Genomic DNA, 13930 nt, shown 5'->3' on the forward strand with positions numbered 1-13930 from the left:
AGCTTGAATTTAATTTATATTCTGTCGGCTATTTTCTGGAAAAAAATTTTTTTTGTCACTTCCAAGGGTTACAAAATTACAATGGTGAATAATTAACATTTTTGTTTGGCTGTAGATAATTAACTTTGCAGACCAAGAAGTTATATACGGAGTAAATAGATATAATTGTTTTACTGTCATAGTTTGAAATTTCACCTTTAAGGTTGTTAGGTTCGTGTAAATTCACCATGTTGGGCAATCACGAACACCATGCTTGTGGTTCACAATGGAACAATACGAAGGTTACTTTGGCAAACCTCAGTTACTTTGTCAATAAAATTAATTCTGGTGCATTAAGTGCAATATAACAGACGAACAGGGCATGCTTTCAGTTCTACTTTTGAGCATCTCACAGTGGCTGCTTATAGAGTTCCATAGGTAGAAACCCAGGAATGTTAATTGTTTCCTTGGATTTTGTGTTTAAATGTACTAGGAAAGTGTGCTAAAAAAATGGGAGACAAAGATATAGAGCCTGTTATAAGAGTGCTTAAAAAATGTAGAAATAATAAAGGAGATTAAGCAATCAAGTGCAAATGAAAAGGAAAGGCAGCAAATGTAAAGAAAATAAAGAGGAAGAGATTGAATGAACTGTTACACAAAATATTTTCTGAGTCGCATGGTAATTTTGGCATTTGGACTAGAAAGAGAGCAGTATGCTTCTGTTCTCTTCACGCCAACTTCCTCAATAGCTTATCCACACACCAAAGTACTGTATAATTGTAGAACCGGTTTCTGCTTCTTCAAAAAAGTAATTTGGTTGTAAAATAGATTTGTCATTTGTTTTTAATTTAGCTTGATTTGTTTATTAATAATATTTACTAATGATTTTTTTTTGTTTTAGTGTGTATTGCATCAGGAACAAAGGTGGCATTATTTAACCGACTTCGTTCACAGACTGTCAGCACACGGTATTTACATGTAGAAGGAGGGAACTTCCATGCCAGTTCACAACAGTGGGGAGCGTTTTACATCCATCTATGTTAGTATCTGCAAGGAACATTTTTGTATGCACCGCAAAGATCTCTTCACCGGCCATTTCTGGTTTATACTTTGTGTTTATATGAAGTGTAGTTTTTTGGGAAAAAACAATTCATATAAACACATTTTTAAAGATATTTCCTTGAAAATATCTGAAGTCTTTGGTATAAAACTGGTTGATTTTAAACAAATGCTAAAAGAAGTGCTCTGATTAAACTAGCTAAATTTGTTTCATACTTTAAAATTTTCATTTATTATTGCATAATATAGGATGATCACAGGTATCTATGCTCATTTTTGGAATTTGGAATTTTTGGAATTCACTGAGATCCACAAATGAGGAGAAATAAAACCTCTACCATCCAAGTGTTCTTCAAAACCTATATATGTGCAGGTTTATCTCTTGTAATGGTGTTAATCGTTTGCAATATTACTACTGGAGCAGTGCCAAACGAGCTTAATCCACATTTATACTGAACAAATAAATTAATAGGTTTTTAAATAAAACATATTTGTGGTTATGAATTTAAGATCATGTGCAGCTGTGCCTCAATGTTCTGTAATCAATACAAAACCTTTGTTTCATTAACGGAGGCCAAGCTTTTCCAAACAGAACCTCCTGACTGTGGATCATTCTTTTAGTTACAGTTTTTGATTTGATATTCTGCCTCTTGTGTGGAAAAATTCAACTAAACAGTTTGCTATTATTTGCTGGGATAGGGTTTTGGGATCTTTCAGCAGGCTGCAAGAATGTGCAACTGAATAAAGTATTTGTAGCTGAGTAGAATTTTTCCCAGGTCTGAGCAAGGATCAGTATTGCAACGTGTGTTGCAATTGTTTTTTTTGATACTCATTATTGTGCCTGTGGATATAGGAAAAAAAACAATCTTGTTTTGGTTAGTCATTTTGACAATGAAACAAATATCAGAGAGCTAGATGATCATTTGTAAAGTAGAATCTGTCCTGAATGCTGAAGATTGATGCTTGTAGAATGAGAAGTTCCTCTAGCATTGGAGTACAAAATTATAATTCATCTCGTACTCACCATTTATGAAGCAGAATCAATCTCATTTAAAACCTGCTGAAAGGGTTAACCATAAGGTCATTCTCAATCTGGTTCTGATCATTTTGAGATTGGTTAAATTTCATTTTGAGCAAGACGTGTTAAATGAAGCATTTACATAGAGGAAGATAGCCAAAAACGGCTATTCGTCCTAAGTAGTCTGTGCCAGTGTTTATACTACACACAAGCCCTTACCCCTCCTATTCCGCTAACCTACAGCCCTCTATTTCCTTCTCCCTCATATATGCATCTCTTAAATACATTGATGCTTATTTTTCAAAGCAAATATGTTCGGATAAAACTACAGGATTGGTCTTTAAAAAAGATGGGATGGGCCAGATACCTATATTTTGTGCTGTAAATATCTAAGATTTAGGTATGGTTAAGATTCATTTGTACCAGTTTTGGTCTGTTCACACATCATGTAAACTGTCACTAGCATAAGATTGGCCTAATTTGAAATGTAGATGGGAATTCAGTTTTTCACATCCATTCAAAGTCTTAATGTTCAGCTACTCTGTAAAGAATCTACAGCATTACATTATATACACACTTTTTACTTTTAGCCAAATACCGAGCGAAAAGTTTGCAAAATTCAGAATCTTTTCTTGAATTTAATCTTAAATTGCTTTTGGTTTTATGAATGTTGTAAACTTCTATTAATTGTCATCTATCCCATTTGGTAGTATCTTCATTTTCAGTAGTTTAGAAATGGAAAGTCATAGTATTTACTCGGACTACAACTATTTTACATGAGAATGTATTGTTTTCCAATAGTGAATAGTGCACTTTTGAAAATAATTTGGGGTACTTTAATGTGATTGAAAATAATATTCAGTGACTGGGGCCTATCTCAGTTAAGAGCATTTTGACATTTTGGTCCAACAGATCAAGGTTTTGGCCAAAATGTTCAACATAAAAGGAAGGAAACTATTTCATACTATCATGGAATATAGGGGTAGTGCAAAGGGGAATGATAGGGGTGGAGGCTCCTGTGGAGTATAAACACTGGTGAGGGAGGGCCAGTTGAGCAGAATTGCCTATTTCCATGCATACCATTCTATGTAATCCTTTATTTTATATCCCTTTCAAAAGAAAATTGCAAGGAAAGCCTTTTTGAGAGTGCAAAACTTATCTATACTTTAATAATCATTGCAATTTATTAATTAGATAATTAGGAATGTGGGCTGGATTCTCTGAATGTGCAACTAAACACTAAATTAAGCGCTCTGAGCAGCTACCCCACATGGAGGGGACTATATAAATGCAGGTAGTTGTAGAAATTCACACGTGACTGTAACTCTTGTTTACTTACAGTGGATGATGAAGAATCAGAAGGAGAAGAATTCACTGTGCGGGATGGATACATTCATTATGGCCAGACAGTGAAACTAGTGTGTTCTGTTACTGGGATGGCACTCCCTAGACTGGTATAGTGACATTTGAGTTCTTTTAGTCCATAGTTGAAACCAAAATATAGTGTGTGAGTGTTTCCCTCCTCCCCTCCTGAAGCCAGATAGTAAGCTGCAATGAATATGAACAAACTACTGTCCCCTGTCCTATTTGCTGTTCCTGGGTGGACCTGAACATTGACTGTCAGCCTATTTGACAATAGATAGTGGTGGGTGTTAAAGGCATAATTGTTGAATCCAATCTTGCAATCATCCATTGTGTACTTCCATTGGGAGCAGCTGACTATGAGGGAATTTTAGGAATTCTACCTTTTAATCTGAGAGCTAAAGAATAGTTTAATACCTCAGAGTTCAGATTAGCTAATTCAGCACAGATCAGCTATCTGGGATTTTCCAGGTCAGTACTATATCATTGGAAGCATATCACTGACTACTGATTTATCTAATCAATAAAATGTAGGATTTGGGGAAATTTAGAAACAACAGTATCAAACTAATGCTGGTTAAATATTGCAATTTGTGTAAAGCGAAATTAATTTAAAAAACAGAAATGTACCCATGTCAACAGTTGAAATGCTGAGGTTAGCACAGTGCTTAAGTTTAAGAAAAAACCTATTCATTAATTTTATTTCTTCTTGCATGATGAATAATGATCCAAGTCAGCACATCAATATATGTTCTATACAATATTCTATAATGTTATCCATCATGTGACACTCACCTTCATGCACTATGTGGATCAGAAATTGTTAGGAAGGTTTTAATTCAATTTGAATGTAGGTTTGGCACAGCAATTGTGTTATATTGAGAGTTTTCTTGTTTATATTGCTGGCACTTCCACTGCAATACTTTTATTGCTTATTTGAAATTATACTTCAATGTGCATAATACATAGTAGACATTTGTAATCATTTTTCTTATCAGGAGAGGAAGTAGAACTCATGCAATTGTAAAGGGTTTTTGCTCTTTAACTGTTAAAGCCTTGGTTTAAACCTATCGTAGACTGGCAAATCTCTTCTGACTGTAAGGTCTTAAGTGCAATGCGTTTGGATAGTCATATCTCATAATAATACAGCACTAATCGGCACTAATTCAGCAACCTTATTCAGAGAGGCCACAAGAATGAGTGATGTGAAAGATGGAAACCTTTACTCTTTTGTTGCTCTTCTGATGTTGGAGTTGCGCCACATTGTTGAAGTTGTGTAGCAGGAAATTTGCTCTGTATCCAACTCATTCATTCTGACCTGTTTGATGCACAATATCTTGATATGGATGCCAAAAAGTGGAAGTGTTCCATTCCCTAGCACAGACGTTCCTGAGGTTAATAAGCACAAAAGTTCATCCAAAAATATTTACTTCTGATTGTGTTTTTAAAATATAAATCTGCCATCAATATAGGTCAGGTGATTAGGGAGGGAAAGGAAGCACCAAGCAGGAAGACCAAGTTGGGTGGAGTAGAGGACATCCTATGATTCTAAATTGACACTGATATGAGGCATATGTCAGAGGTGGACCTGGTTTATGCCAATTCTTTGAAACTCTTGATTTGAACGTTTAAGACCAGAATGTAGAGGATTTATAGGATCCAGTATTTGGATTTATTCTTTTACAATGCACAATCATTATACGTTTCAAAAGGTTTACTAAAAGACACTTTATAAAACAACAAGGACAGGACATCGATGTTACTTGGAGTGCTCTGGAGGATATCCGCAAAATAGGAAACTCTCAAGATATATTGATTGAGAGAGCGAGAGATGAAGTAAATTAGTTCTACTAATAGACTACACATCTATAACACCATGGCTGAAGATCTTGAGTTAAATACAGGTGGATCAACTGTATTGTTTGGGGATCAGGTTTCGGAGCTACAATTTTTCAGTGAAATTTGACAAATCAGTTTCATTATAAAAATCAGGATTGTACTCGACAAACATAACTGTTTATTGCAAAGGCCATAAAATACTTTTTCCAGATCTCATTGTTAAGAACAAGAAATCCATGAAAAACTCCTGATCTGCAGATATGCTTGTTGCCACAATAATAGGCTTCCCTGTAGTATTGCTTAGCATTAGATTGCTTGAGGTTTGCAGTTTAATTGACATAGATCACCACTAATGTGTTTAAAATTCATTGATTTAAAATTCATCCCTGAGGAAGATAACATTTAATAACACATTTTATCATTGCTGTGAGACTTTTCTGATCTGCTCCTGGTTTAAGCAAGACAACAAAACTAATTTTTTTTTAGATTATGCTATGTATACATATATGTACATATAGTCTGTGTGAGCCTTATGTTTTATTAAAATCCAGATGTATTTCTAACTTTGCTAATCCCTCTTCTTCCCCCCCTCCCTCACTCCACAAATATAGACCTTTCAACGTAAAATCTTGCAAATCCAATACAATGAGCTTAAAATGCAATGATGTCTTGCAGATAATTCGTAAAGTGGATAAACAGACAGCATTATTGGATGCAGATGATCCAGTTTCTCAGCTCCATAAGTGTGCATTTTACCTGAAGGATACAGAAAGAATGTACCTGTGTCTCTCGCAAGAAAGGATAATCCAGTTTCAAGTAAGTTAATGTTATACACAACTTAACTGTATGTTATGTGGAATAACAATGGATTGCAGCTCAAGACAAATGGAGGGGAATGGATGTCTTCCAAATTTGACTATGGATTTTGAGATCACAGGAAAACATGAGGAAAATGTACTGGGCACCTTTAGACAAAGTGCATATTTTCTGCAGTTATTCATACTTCCAACAACTACTTTGTAAAACTACATTTATTTCTGCATCTGATGCTTTGCATATGAGTTGGCAATTCATAAGGCAACTATGTCTGGGAGAGTACAGGCAACAGAAATGGAGTGAATATTTTTGATCTTGAATTTCTTGTGAACATTTTTGAAATACCAAATTTGACATTTAGCTGCAACGAGTCTTATATTCCTAACATGAATAGAGAGGGCTTTTTTTTTAACTATTAGCAATTATGTTGCTTCAGTCATAATATTGTGGAGAATTAACATTCTGTTCACTCCCTTGATTTTCACCCCCAGCTCAGGTGCCCATCAGCTTTGTCAAGCACCTTGAGATGTCCTCCTGACTATATAAATGTAAATGTATTACATCTCGAAGTTGTAGATAATTTTTTGGGCATTGAACATAGGAACAGGAAAAGGCCATGCAGCCCCTCAAACTTGTTCCACCATTCTGTTGGATTATGGCTGATCTGTACCTTGACTCCATTAACCTGCCTTTTCTCTGTATCCTTTGATATCCTTACTTAACAAATATTTCCCAACCTCAGATTTGAATATTCCAGCTAATGCAGCATCCACAGCCTTTTGGGGTAGAGAATTCCAGATTTCTGGAACCGCTTGCATAAAAAAAAACCTTCTGGTTTCACTCCTAACTGGCCTTAGCCCTGCAAATGGGAACGCTTTCTAGTAAGTAAAATATGTCACACAGACCTAGATGCAATCAACTTATATTTTGAGAGCAGAATTCCTGTAGATTGGTGGGAATTCTTACGGGATTCCTATTAAGGAATTCTATTAGAATTTTTGTATGTTAGATCAATCTATCAATCATATTACTTTTCACACCTCCACTATCTTTCTAGCCGCCTTCAACTCGTGTTTATCCCAGTGTAATTTAGGTATGATTATCAAATTGAAGAGCTTAATTTAATTGAAGAGATTTTCCCATTATAGAACAGGTGATTGCGAAGCAGCATCATCAATTTGGCTTAGTTTTCTCTGAGTTGAAGGTGAACCATCTGGTATCCCATTGTGTCTACTTCTGCTTATTGTTGAAATACACCAAAATATCTTCATTTCATTATTATTGTCCTGCAACTACATTTCAACCTAATGCTCCTTTTCACGTTCAATTCCAATTTGTTTATCAGACCATGGTTATTAGGTTTCCAGCTTTAGTGCAGTCAAAGGTTTTCTAGCTGTTAAACTTAAATATTCAAGGAATAATCCCTAACCACCCCTCTACAAAAATGTTTTGACAAAGTAACTTAACAAATGGGAATATATGTGGGTGGCAAGAATTAAAATTGCATTAGATTTCTTTGCAGTGTTTCTTCCTGTGCATTCCATTCCAACACATGGGAATTTTCATGTGTAGGTGAGATGCATGAAACTCTTTGATTTGGATACTCTTAAGCATGGTGATAGGTTTCTCCATGTGTCAGCCACGCAGCTGACCAAAACAAAAACAGATCAACTCCCACTATTTCTCGACACTCCCTTACAGATTAGGACTTCTGTTGTTAAATATAAGCAAATATATTCCAAATAGGTGTCCTTTTGGTTCAGTTGGTATCACTCTTGCCTCAGGATCAGCAGGTTGTGGTTCAAGCCTCATGTTGGCACTTGAGCCCACAGTGCCAGCAAACACGCCAGTGCAGCACTAGGGCATTGTTGAAGGTGCCATCTTTTGGTTAAGGATGTTAATTTGAGGTCCTGTCTGCCTTTTCTTCGGATGGGTATTAAAGATCCCATCAGACTATTTAAAAAATATAAGGGAGATTCTTCTGGTTTCCTTGACCCAACAGTTCTCCAGACTAATTGATCATTCATGGCTATTTGTGGCACTTTGCTGACCCTCAATTTTTTGTGCATTTGCCAACAAAAAACAGGCCTCATATTTTGCCATAATTACGTTTTAAGTATATTTCTGCATCTCTGGATAAAAAAAATCATTTTTTTCTTCCTAAATGAAAACTTATTGCATCATAAATTTCTCTTGGTGTGGGCTCGGTGACATTTTTTAAAATTTTGATTTAATTAAAATGTATGTGCTTTTAAACCTGAAAGTCTTTCACTACACAAAAGCAATCTAATAGCTCTTGAATCTAGTTTGTCTTCCATAGTCATAGTTGTTTCATGTTCCATCGCATTGTTTCCCCCTCACAGGCCACTCCATGTCCAAAAGAACCAAACAAAGAAATGATAAACGATGGAGCCTCTTGGACAATCATAAGCACAGATAAGGCTGAGTACACATTCTACGAAGGGATGGGGCCTGTACATGCACCAGTGACACCTGTACCAGTTGTAGAAAGTCTTCAGGTAATAGGACGTAGAAATTAATGGGATTTCATGTTGTTGACATTGTGGTGCTTAATTCCAAACATATTGACATTTCTAAACTGCTTTTCTCCTGTTTTACTCAAATCTCTACAGCATTTCCAAACTGTTAATGGCTCATCAGTTCGGTTAAAATGTAATCATATTTTTTTAATGTCTGTCTTATTGACTGCCTCGTTGAATATATAATACCTTCTTCCTTGTGTCTATTTTATTTGCCTGATCCTAACTACATCTGTCCTGAAAAGAGATGTTTCACTTCTGATAAAAGAGTCCGACCCAAATTAATCTGTCTTTCAGATGTTTTTTTCCACCTGTATAGATGTAAGATTTTTAGCTAAAAATGTACAATTGAAAGATATGTGATGAGTCTTACATAGAGATTACAAGATGTATTTCAGGGTTGTAATGCAAATGAGGCCTTTACATCATAAAGATCTTTGTAGGCCAGCCTGGCGGAGTGGTAATATTTCCACTAGAATCAGAAAGTTGTGGGTTCAAGCCTAAATGGGTTCATAGTCTAAACTGACACTCCAGTGCGGTGCTAGGTGTGTGTTGCATTCTCGGAGTGGCCATCCGTCTGCCTGTTCAGGTGAATGTTAAAGATCCCATGGCACTATTCGAAAAGAGAAGGAGTTTATGCCAGTGTCCTGGTTAACAAATCCCCCAAATAAAATTGATCGCTCACTCCATGGCTGTTTGTGGGACATTGCTGTGTGCAACTGTCTGCCGTGCTTCGCCCACAAAATACACAGTCAATCCACTTTAGATTGTAAAGTGATGATGACATGACAAGGCGCTATATCGAATGCAAGGATATAGATTTGTATATTAAATTTGTATATTTGTATATTAAACACACAATTCCCAGAAACTGTTTTTCATGTATTTAAACGAATGTAACTTGCACCTCATGATGCCCCTATTCTCTTTGTATGTAAATGCTAGCAACTTGCATGTGCAACTGTACAAGAGTCAATGACTTGTTGACAAAATTACATTTGAAAATTATAAATTTATTGTGTAATCTCTGCAAGTTCGAAATATTAATGCAATATCTTTGTTGTAACAGCTATGTCTACCCTGTTGTTGCATATGTCTTTGATTCATGTTGTATATAATTGGATAGTCACACATGTCTCTCTAGTGTAACATTTTGCGACTGGTGTGGTTCCCCCTGTTCATGAGGCACACATGGCTCAGTACAAATCTGGGCTCGAGAAAACCGGTTAAAGCTACAGGTGGATAGGAAATGCATTTGTAAAAGCATCTGTATTATCTGTGAAAGCATCTGGATTATCTGTAGTATTTGTTGAAAAGAAACAAATCTGTTGTAACTCAGCAGCATTCACTATATTAGTTATGATTTTGGTAGCATAGAGACATTTACTGTTGCAAATCAGTGTACATTTTAATGGCTTGCATTTGCAAATGGGTCAATTTATAGAATAATTTTACAGTATCACTGGAATAACTGGGTTGATATATTTTGTACTACTAAACATGCTCCGCTTGTATAAAATTCCATGGTGTCCTGGCAAGCCTGTAAGGATTTGTTTGAAAAATATGCTTATTTATATTTGTTTCTGAGTAGTGTTCATTACTTCCCTAGCTGAACGGAGGTGGGGATGTGGCAATGCTGGAGCTCACAGGACAGAATTTTACTCCAAATCTACGAGTTTGGTTTGGTGACGTAGAAGCCGAGACCATGTACAGGTATGTGTATTTAAATTAAGAAATAACATAGTGGTCTTCTTTAGAATTCTAGACTGTTTGATTCAAATTCACTTGTGATAATGAACAAAAATATTTTTTTATTTTCTCTCTTCTGAAATTGGTGACTCTCACTGAAGTTATTTATTATTATAGTTATTTTGTGGAGTCCTGTAGCTCAGTGGGTAGAGCACTAGCCTTGCAAGAGAGAGACCTGGGTTCGATTCCCGGCAGGGTGATACTTTGTGCAAGCTTCTTTACCCCACAAGCCTGATAATAGTCCCTCAAGAAAAAAACAAGCAATAACAGTTTGGTCACTCAATCCACGACTGTTTGTGGGGCACTGCTGTGCGCAATTGGCTGCCGCGTTTCACCCACAAATATACAGTCAATTCACTTTACAGTATATTCTGTGAATATACACAGCAGTATTTTGATAGGCAATTTATTTCAAAGAGATCAGTTGCATTGTTGAAGGAAGGTAATGCGCATCCTTGTTTGAGTTTTGGGGTGTTTATTTTATGTGAGTTTGATTTGAAAGGCAGCCTTCACTTCATTTGTATACAACCCTGCTGGCTGATGTCATAAGCCTCAGTAAAAAAGTTTACATTGTATGCAGGCATTTACTAAATCCATATTTAACTTTTTTTTAAAAAAGGTGTGCAGAGAGCATGCTCTGTGTTGTTCCAGATATTTCTGCATTCCGAGAGGGTTGGAGATGGGTCCGTCAGCCAGTCCAGGTTCCAGTCACTCTGGTTCGAAATGATGGGATTATCTACTCTACCAGCCTTACTTTCACATACACACCAGAGCCTGGGCCACGACCACATTGCAGTGCTGCTGGAGCCATTCTTAGAGCTAATTCCAGCTTGATGGCATCCAGTGAATCGAACACAAACAGTGAGGGAGGTTACACAACTGTCAGCACAAACTCAGCCATTGTCACATCATCAGCAGCGACTGTAGTCTCCTAACTACTGAAGTGGTTTAAAGACAGTCACCAACTTTGGGAAAGGAGAAGACACAAAACTTTATAATTGCTACAAAAAAAACATTCTTGTGGTATTCTGGAAGTCACCTCCTTGTTCAGATGATGGAAATGTCATTCAAGCATAATAATCTGCAGGAGGTGTTTACCACAGAAAGACAAAATCCACCGGAATATGTATAAAACTTTATAAAAAGCTAAAATGAAAATCTATTTTTCCGCTGTTTAAAGTGTGGGCAAGATATAATGAATTTGGGTGGGATGGAGGTAAAGCAGACTAGAGAATGCATAAAAAATAACATAGTTTCTATGGACCAAGAAACTTGTATAAGCTTTAGTGAAGGTACAGTTTCACCATACCTTTTTTGTATTATACATATAGTACACTTTTGTTACCAAATAGTTTATATTTTCTTCCTATGAGCAATGGGCTCTGAAGTATCAAGGTTCCAGGCCTTACCTTGCTGTATATTCTCAACACCCTACTATATGAGTAAAGACCTATATTTTGGTCACTGGCTGGAACTGTCCTAATTTTTTTAAAAAAAACTTGAGTCGTGTGACTTATCTATTGAAGGTGTTTTGAGAGGAGAACCTCATTTTTGTGATTATCTATCAGTTTATGTACCGTACTTCTAGGATGTCACAATATGAAAGCTTCACGACATGGAACGAAAATCACAATTACCAGTATCGTAATATTAGCATGAGAGTTACAGAACAAACCAGAATTTAGTCATGCTTCATAAACATGGTCTGTTACAAACGGAGGCATCTGATATCTAAATGTGTGGTTTATTTAAAGTTCTACAAAAGGCAAACTAGAAAACCATAACGAAGCTTAGGTCAACTCTGACCAATTGGAAGTTCATTTTATTCCACAATTATTTTGGGTAGAATTGATGCATTTTCAAACTTTCATCTGAATATTGGGCAGTCTCTTAAATTCCAGTTTGCCACTATAAAGAGTTAGTGTATTCTCCTGGGTTGTTGCATATTGATAAATGTTATGAAAAATGTCCATGTACTTAATTTTGTGTCTGTTGAGTTACTGTGTTTTTATGTTTTATACTTCTATCTAGAAGCGGCTTGAGAATTGCTCTTGTGGTCCTTCTTGTTGAACATTGTAAACTTCTGTCCAGTAAGAGTCTATAGTAACAGTGGGCAGAACTTTGTTTGAAACTAAGGGGACCTAATTCATTGTCCATTCTCTGGCTCTCTCTAATTAGTAGTTTTAAATCACATAAAACTAATTATTGACAAATATGACACTATTGGTAAACATCTGTATGTGCCTTTATAACATTTAGCATTCTGTAACCATTCAGTCGACTCTGATGACCATTTTATTACATGTTATACTCTTTAATTAACTTGCAGTACATTTATAAGAATTCCGAAAGGTTCACTTTCCTTTTTGATTTCTCAGGATTACCATGTTGCCAGATAATAGCTGCATTTATTACGATATGTTAATCAAAATTGTGATCATCTTTCATATCCTGATATTAATGCGTTGTAATATTGGAACATCCCTATGTACTTCAGAAAAGAAAATATCAAAAGCTTTAAGTGACTTCTGCCCTGTCTGCATTGCATACATCAGAACAGACATGTTAAATATAGCTTTATTTTTTCAATCATTTTCAATAAAAACAGTATTTAGTAGTTACTGATATGACTAAAAACGGAAGGTTTCTGGATGCACTAACATCTGATAAATGAGGTTCAGCTATTAACTGAATTTGGGAGTGTGGCCATAAAGTATTGAGTTTATTGTGTTATTTTTCACACAAAGCACTGCTTTTATATGTGGAAACGTATTCCCAGCATTTTATATTTACAGTACTTCCACCTACATATACTTTGTTTCTTTTTGACATTTTGATTGCTACAGTGATTTATTTTTTGAAAGTGATAAATGGTGTGTATGCCCTTTAAAGTGTAATTTGTTCTTTGGAAATGGTGCCTAACAGACTGAATGCCACATATCATTGGTTACACCTAATAGCTGGCAAAGCTACTGGTATTATTTATTTTGTAAAAAGAATTTGATTTCAGTATTTGTGTACTTCACAGGTCATGATATTTGCCTTTTTTCAAAAATCTAAGGTTGAAACTTCAAAGAAACACAGAAGATCTTTTAATCAATGAACAGGAGCCCTATTTTGAAAGTTGTTCTTCACTTAGATTTGAATTAATGGGGTTTTGAAAAAAATATTTCCATAGACATTACAGTATTAGCATCTTAATGGGAACACCACTCAAACAAGCAAACCATTCCCTCTAAGAATTAAAAGAGTGGGGAACTAAAATAATCCTTGCATTTCACTTCAAGAGGATATCTCAAAAGCTCTTTACAGGATTTACTGTTAAGTGTAGTGACTATATTTGATAAGCAATCATGGTAGCCAATTTGCACACAGCGATGTCTCACAAACAATCATTAAGTAAATAGCCAATTTTATCTGAGAGGTTGTTGGGAAGAGCTCTTTTTGAACAGTGCCATGGCATCTCTAATTCCACCTGAGCATGGTTTAATATCTCAGCTGAAGGTGGAGTTCTTGAGCAGAGGTAGAATGGTGGGGTAGACAGGGCAGGAGATATCTGCTTATAGCA

The 13930-nt window shown here is 35.8% G+C and overlaps 1 protein-coding gene across 1 annotated transcript in view; it reads left to right on the plus strand.

The window, feature by feature from the left end:
• rbpjb (recombination signal binding protein for immunoglobulin kappa J region b) overlaps positions 1-13615 on the plus strand; it is a 59011-nt gene extending 45396 nt beyond the window's left edge. Inside the window, exons 6-11 of the mRNA XM_042341145.1 lie at positions 881-1018; positions 3398-3510; positions 5933-6073; positions 8437-8592; positions 10223-10326; positions 10982-13615. Coding sequence (XP_042197079.1) covers positions 881-1018; positions 3398-3510; positions 5933-6073; positions 8437-8592; positions 10223-10326; positions 10982-11297 — 968 coding nt within the window. The 3' untranslated portion in view covers positions 11298-13615. The remainder of the gene's footprint in view (positions 1-880; positions 1019-3397; positions 3511-5932; positions 6074-8436; positions 8593-10222; positions 10327-10981) is intronic.
• The last annotated feature ends 315 nt before the right edge of the window (positions 13616-13930 follow it).

This window comes from Callorhinchus milii, unplaced genomic scaffold (assembly GCF_018977255.1).
Source record: "Callorhinchus milii isolate IMCB2004 unplaced genomic scaffold, IMCB_Cmil_1.0 Scaffold1, whole genome shotgun sequence".
Lineage (NCBI taxonomy): Eukaryota > Metazoa > Chordata > Chondrichthyes > Chimaeriformes > Callorhinchidae > Callorhinchus > Callorhinchus milii.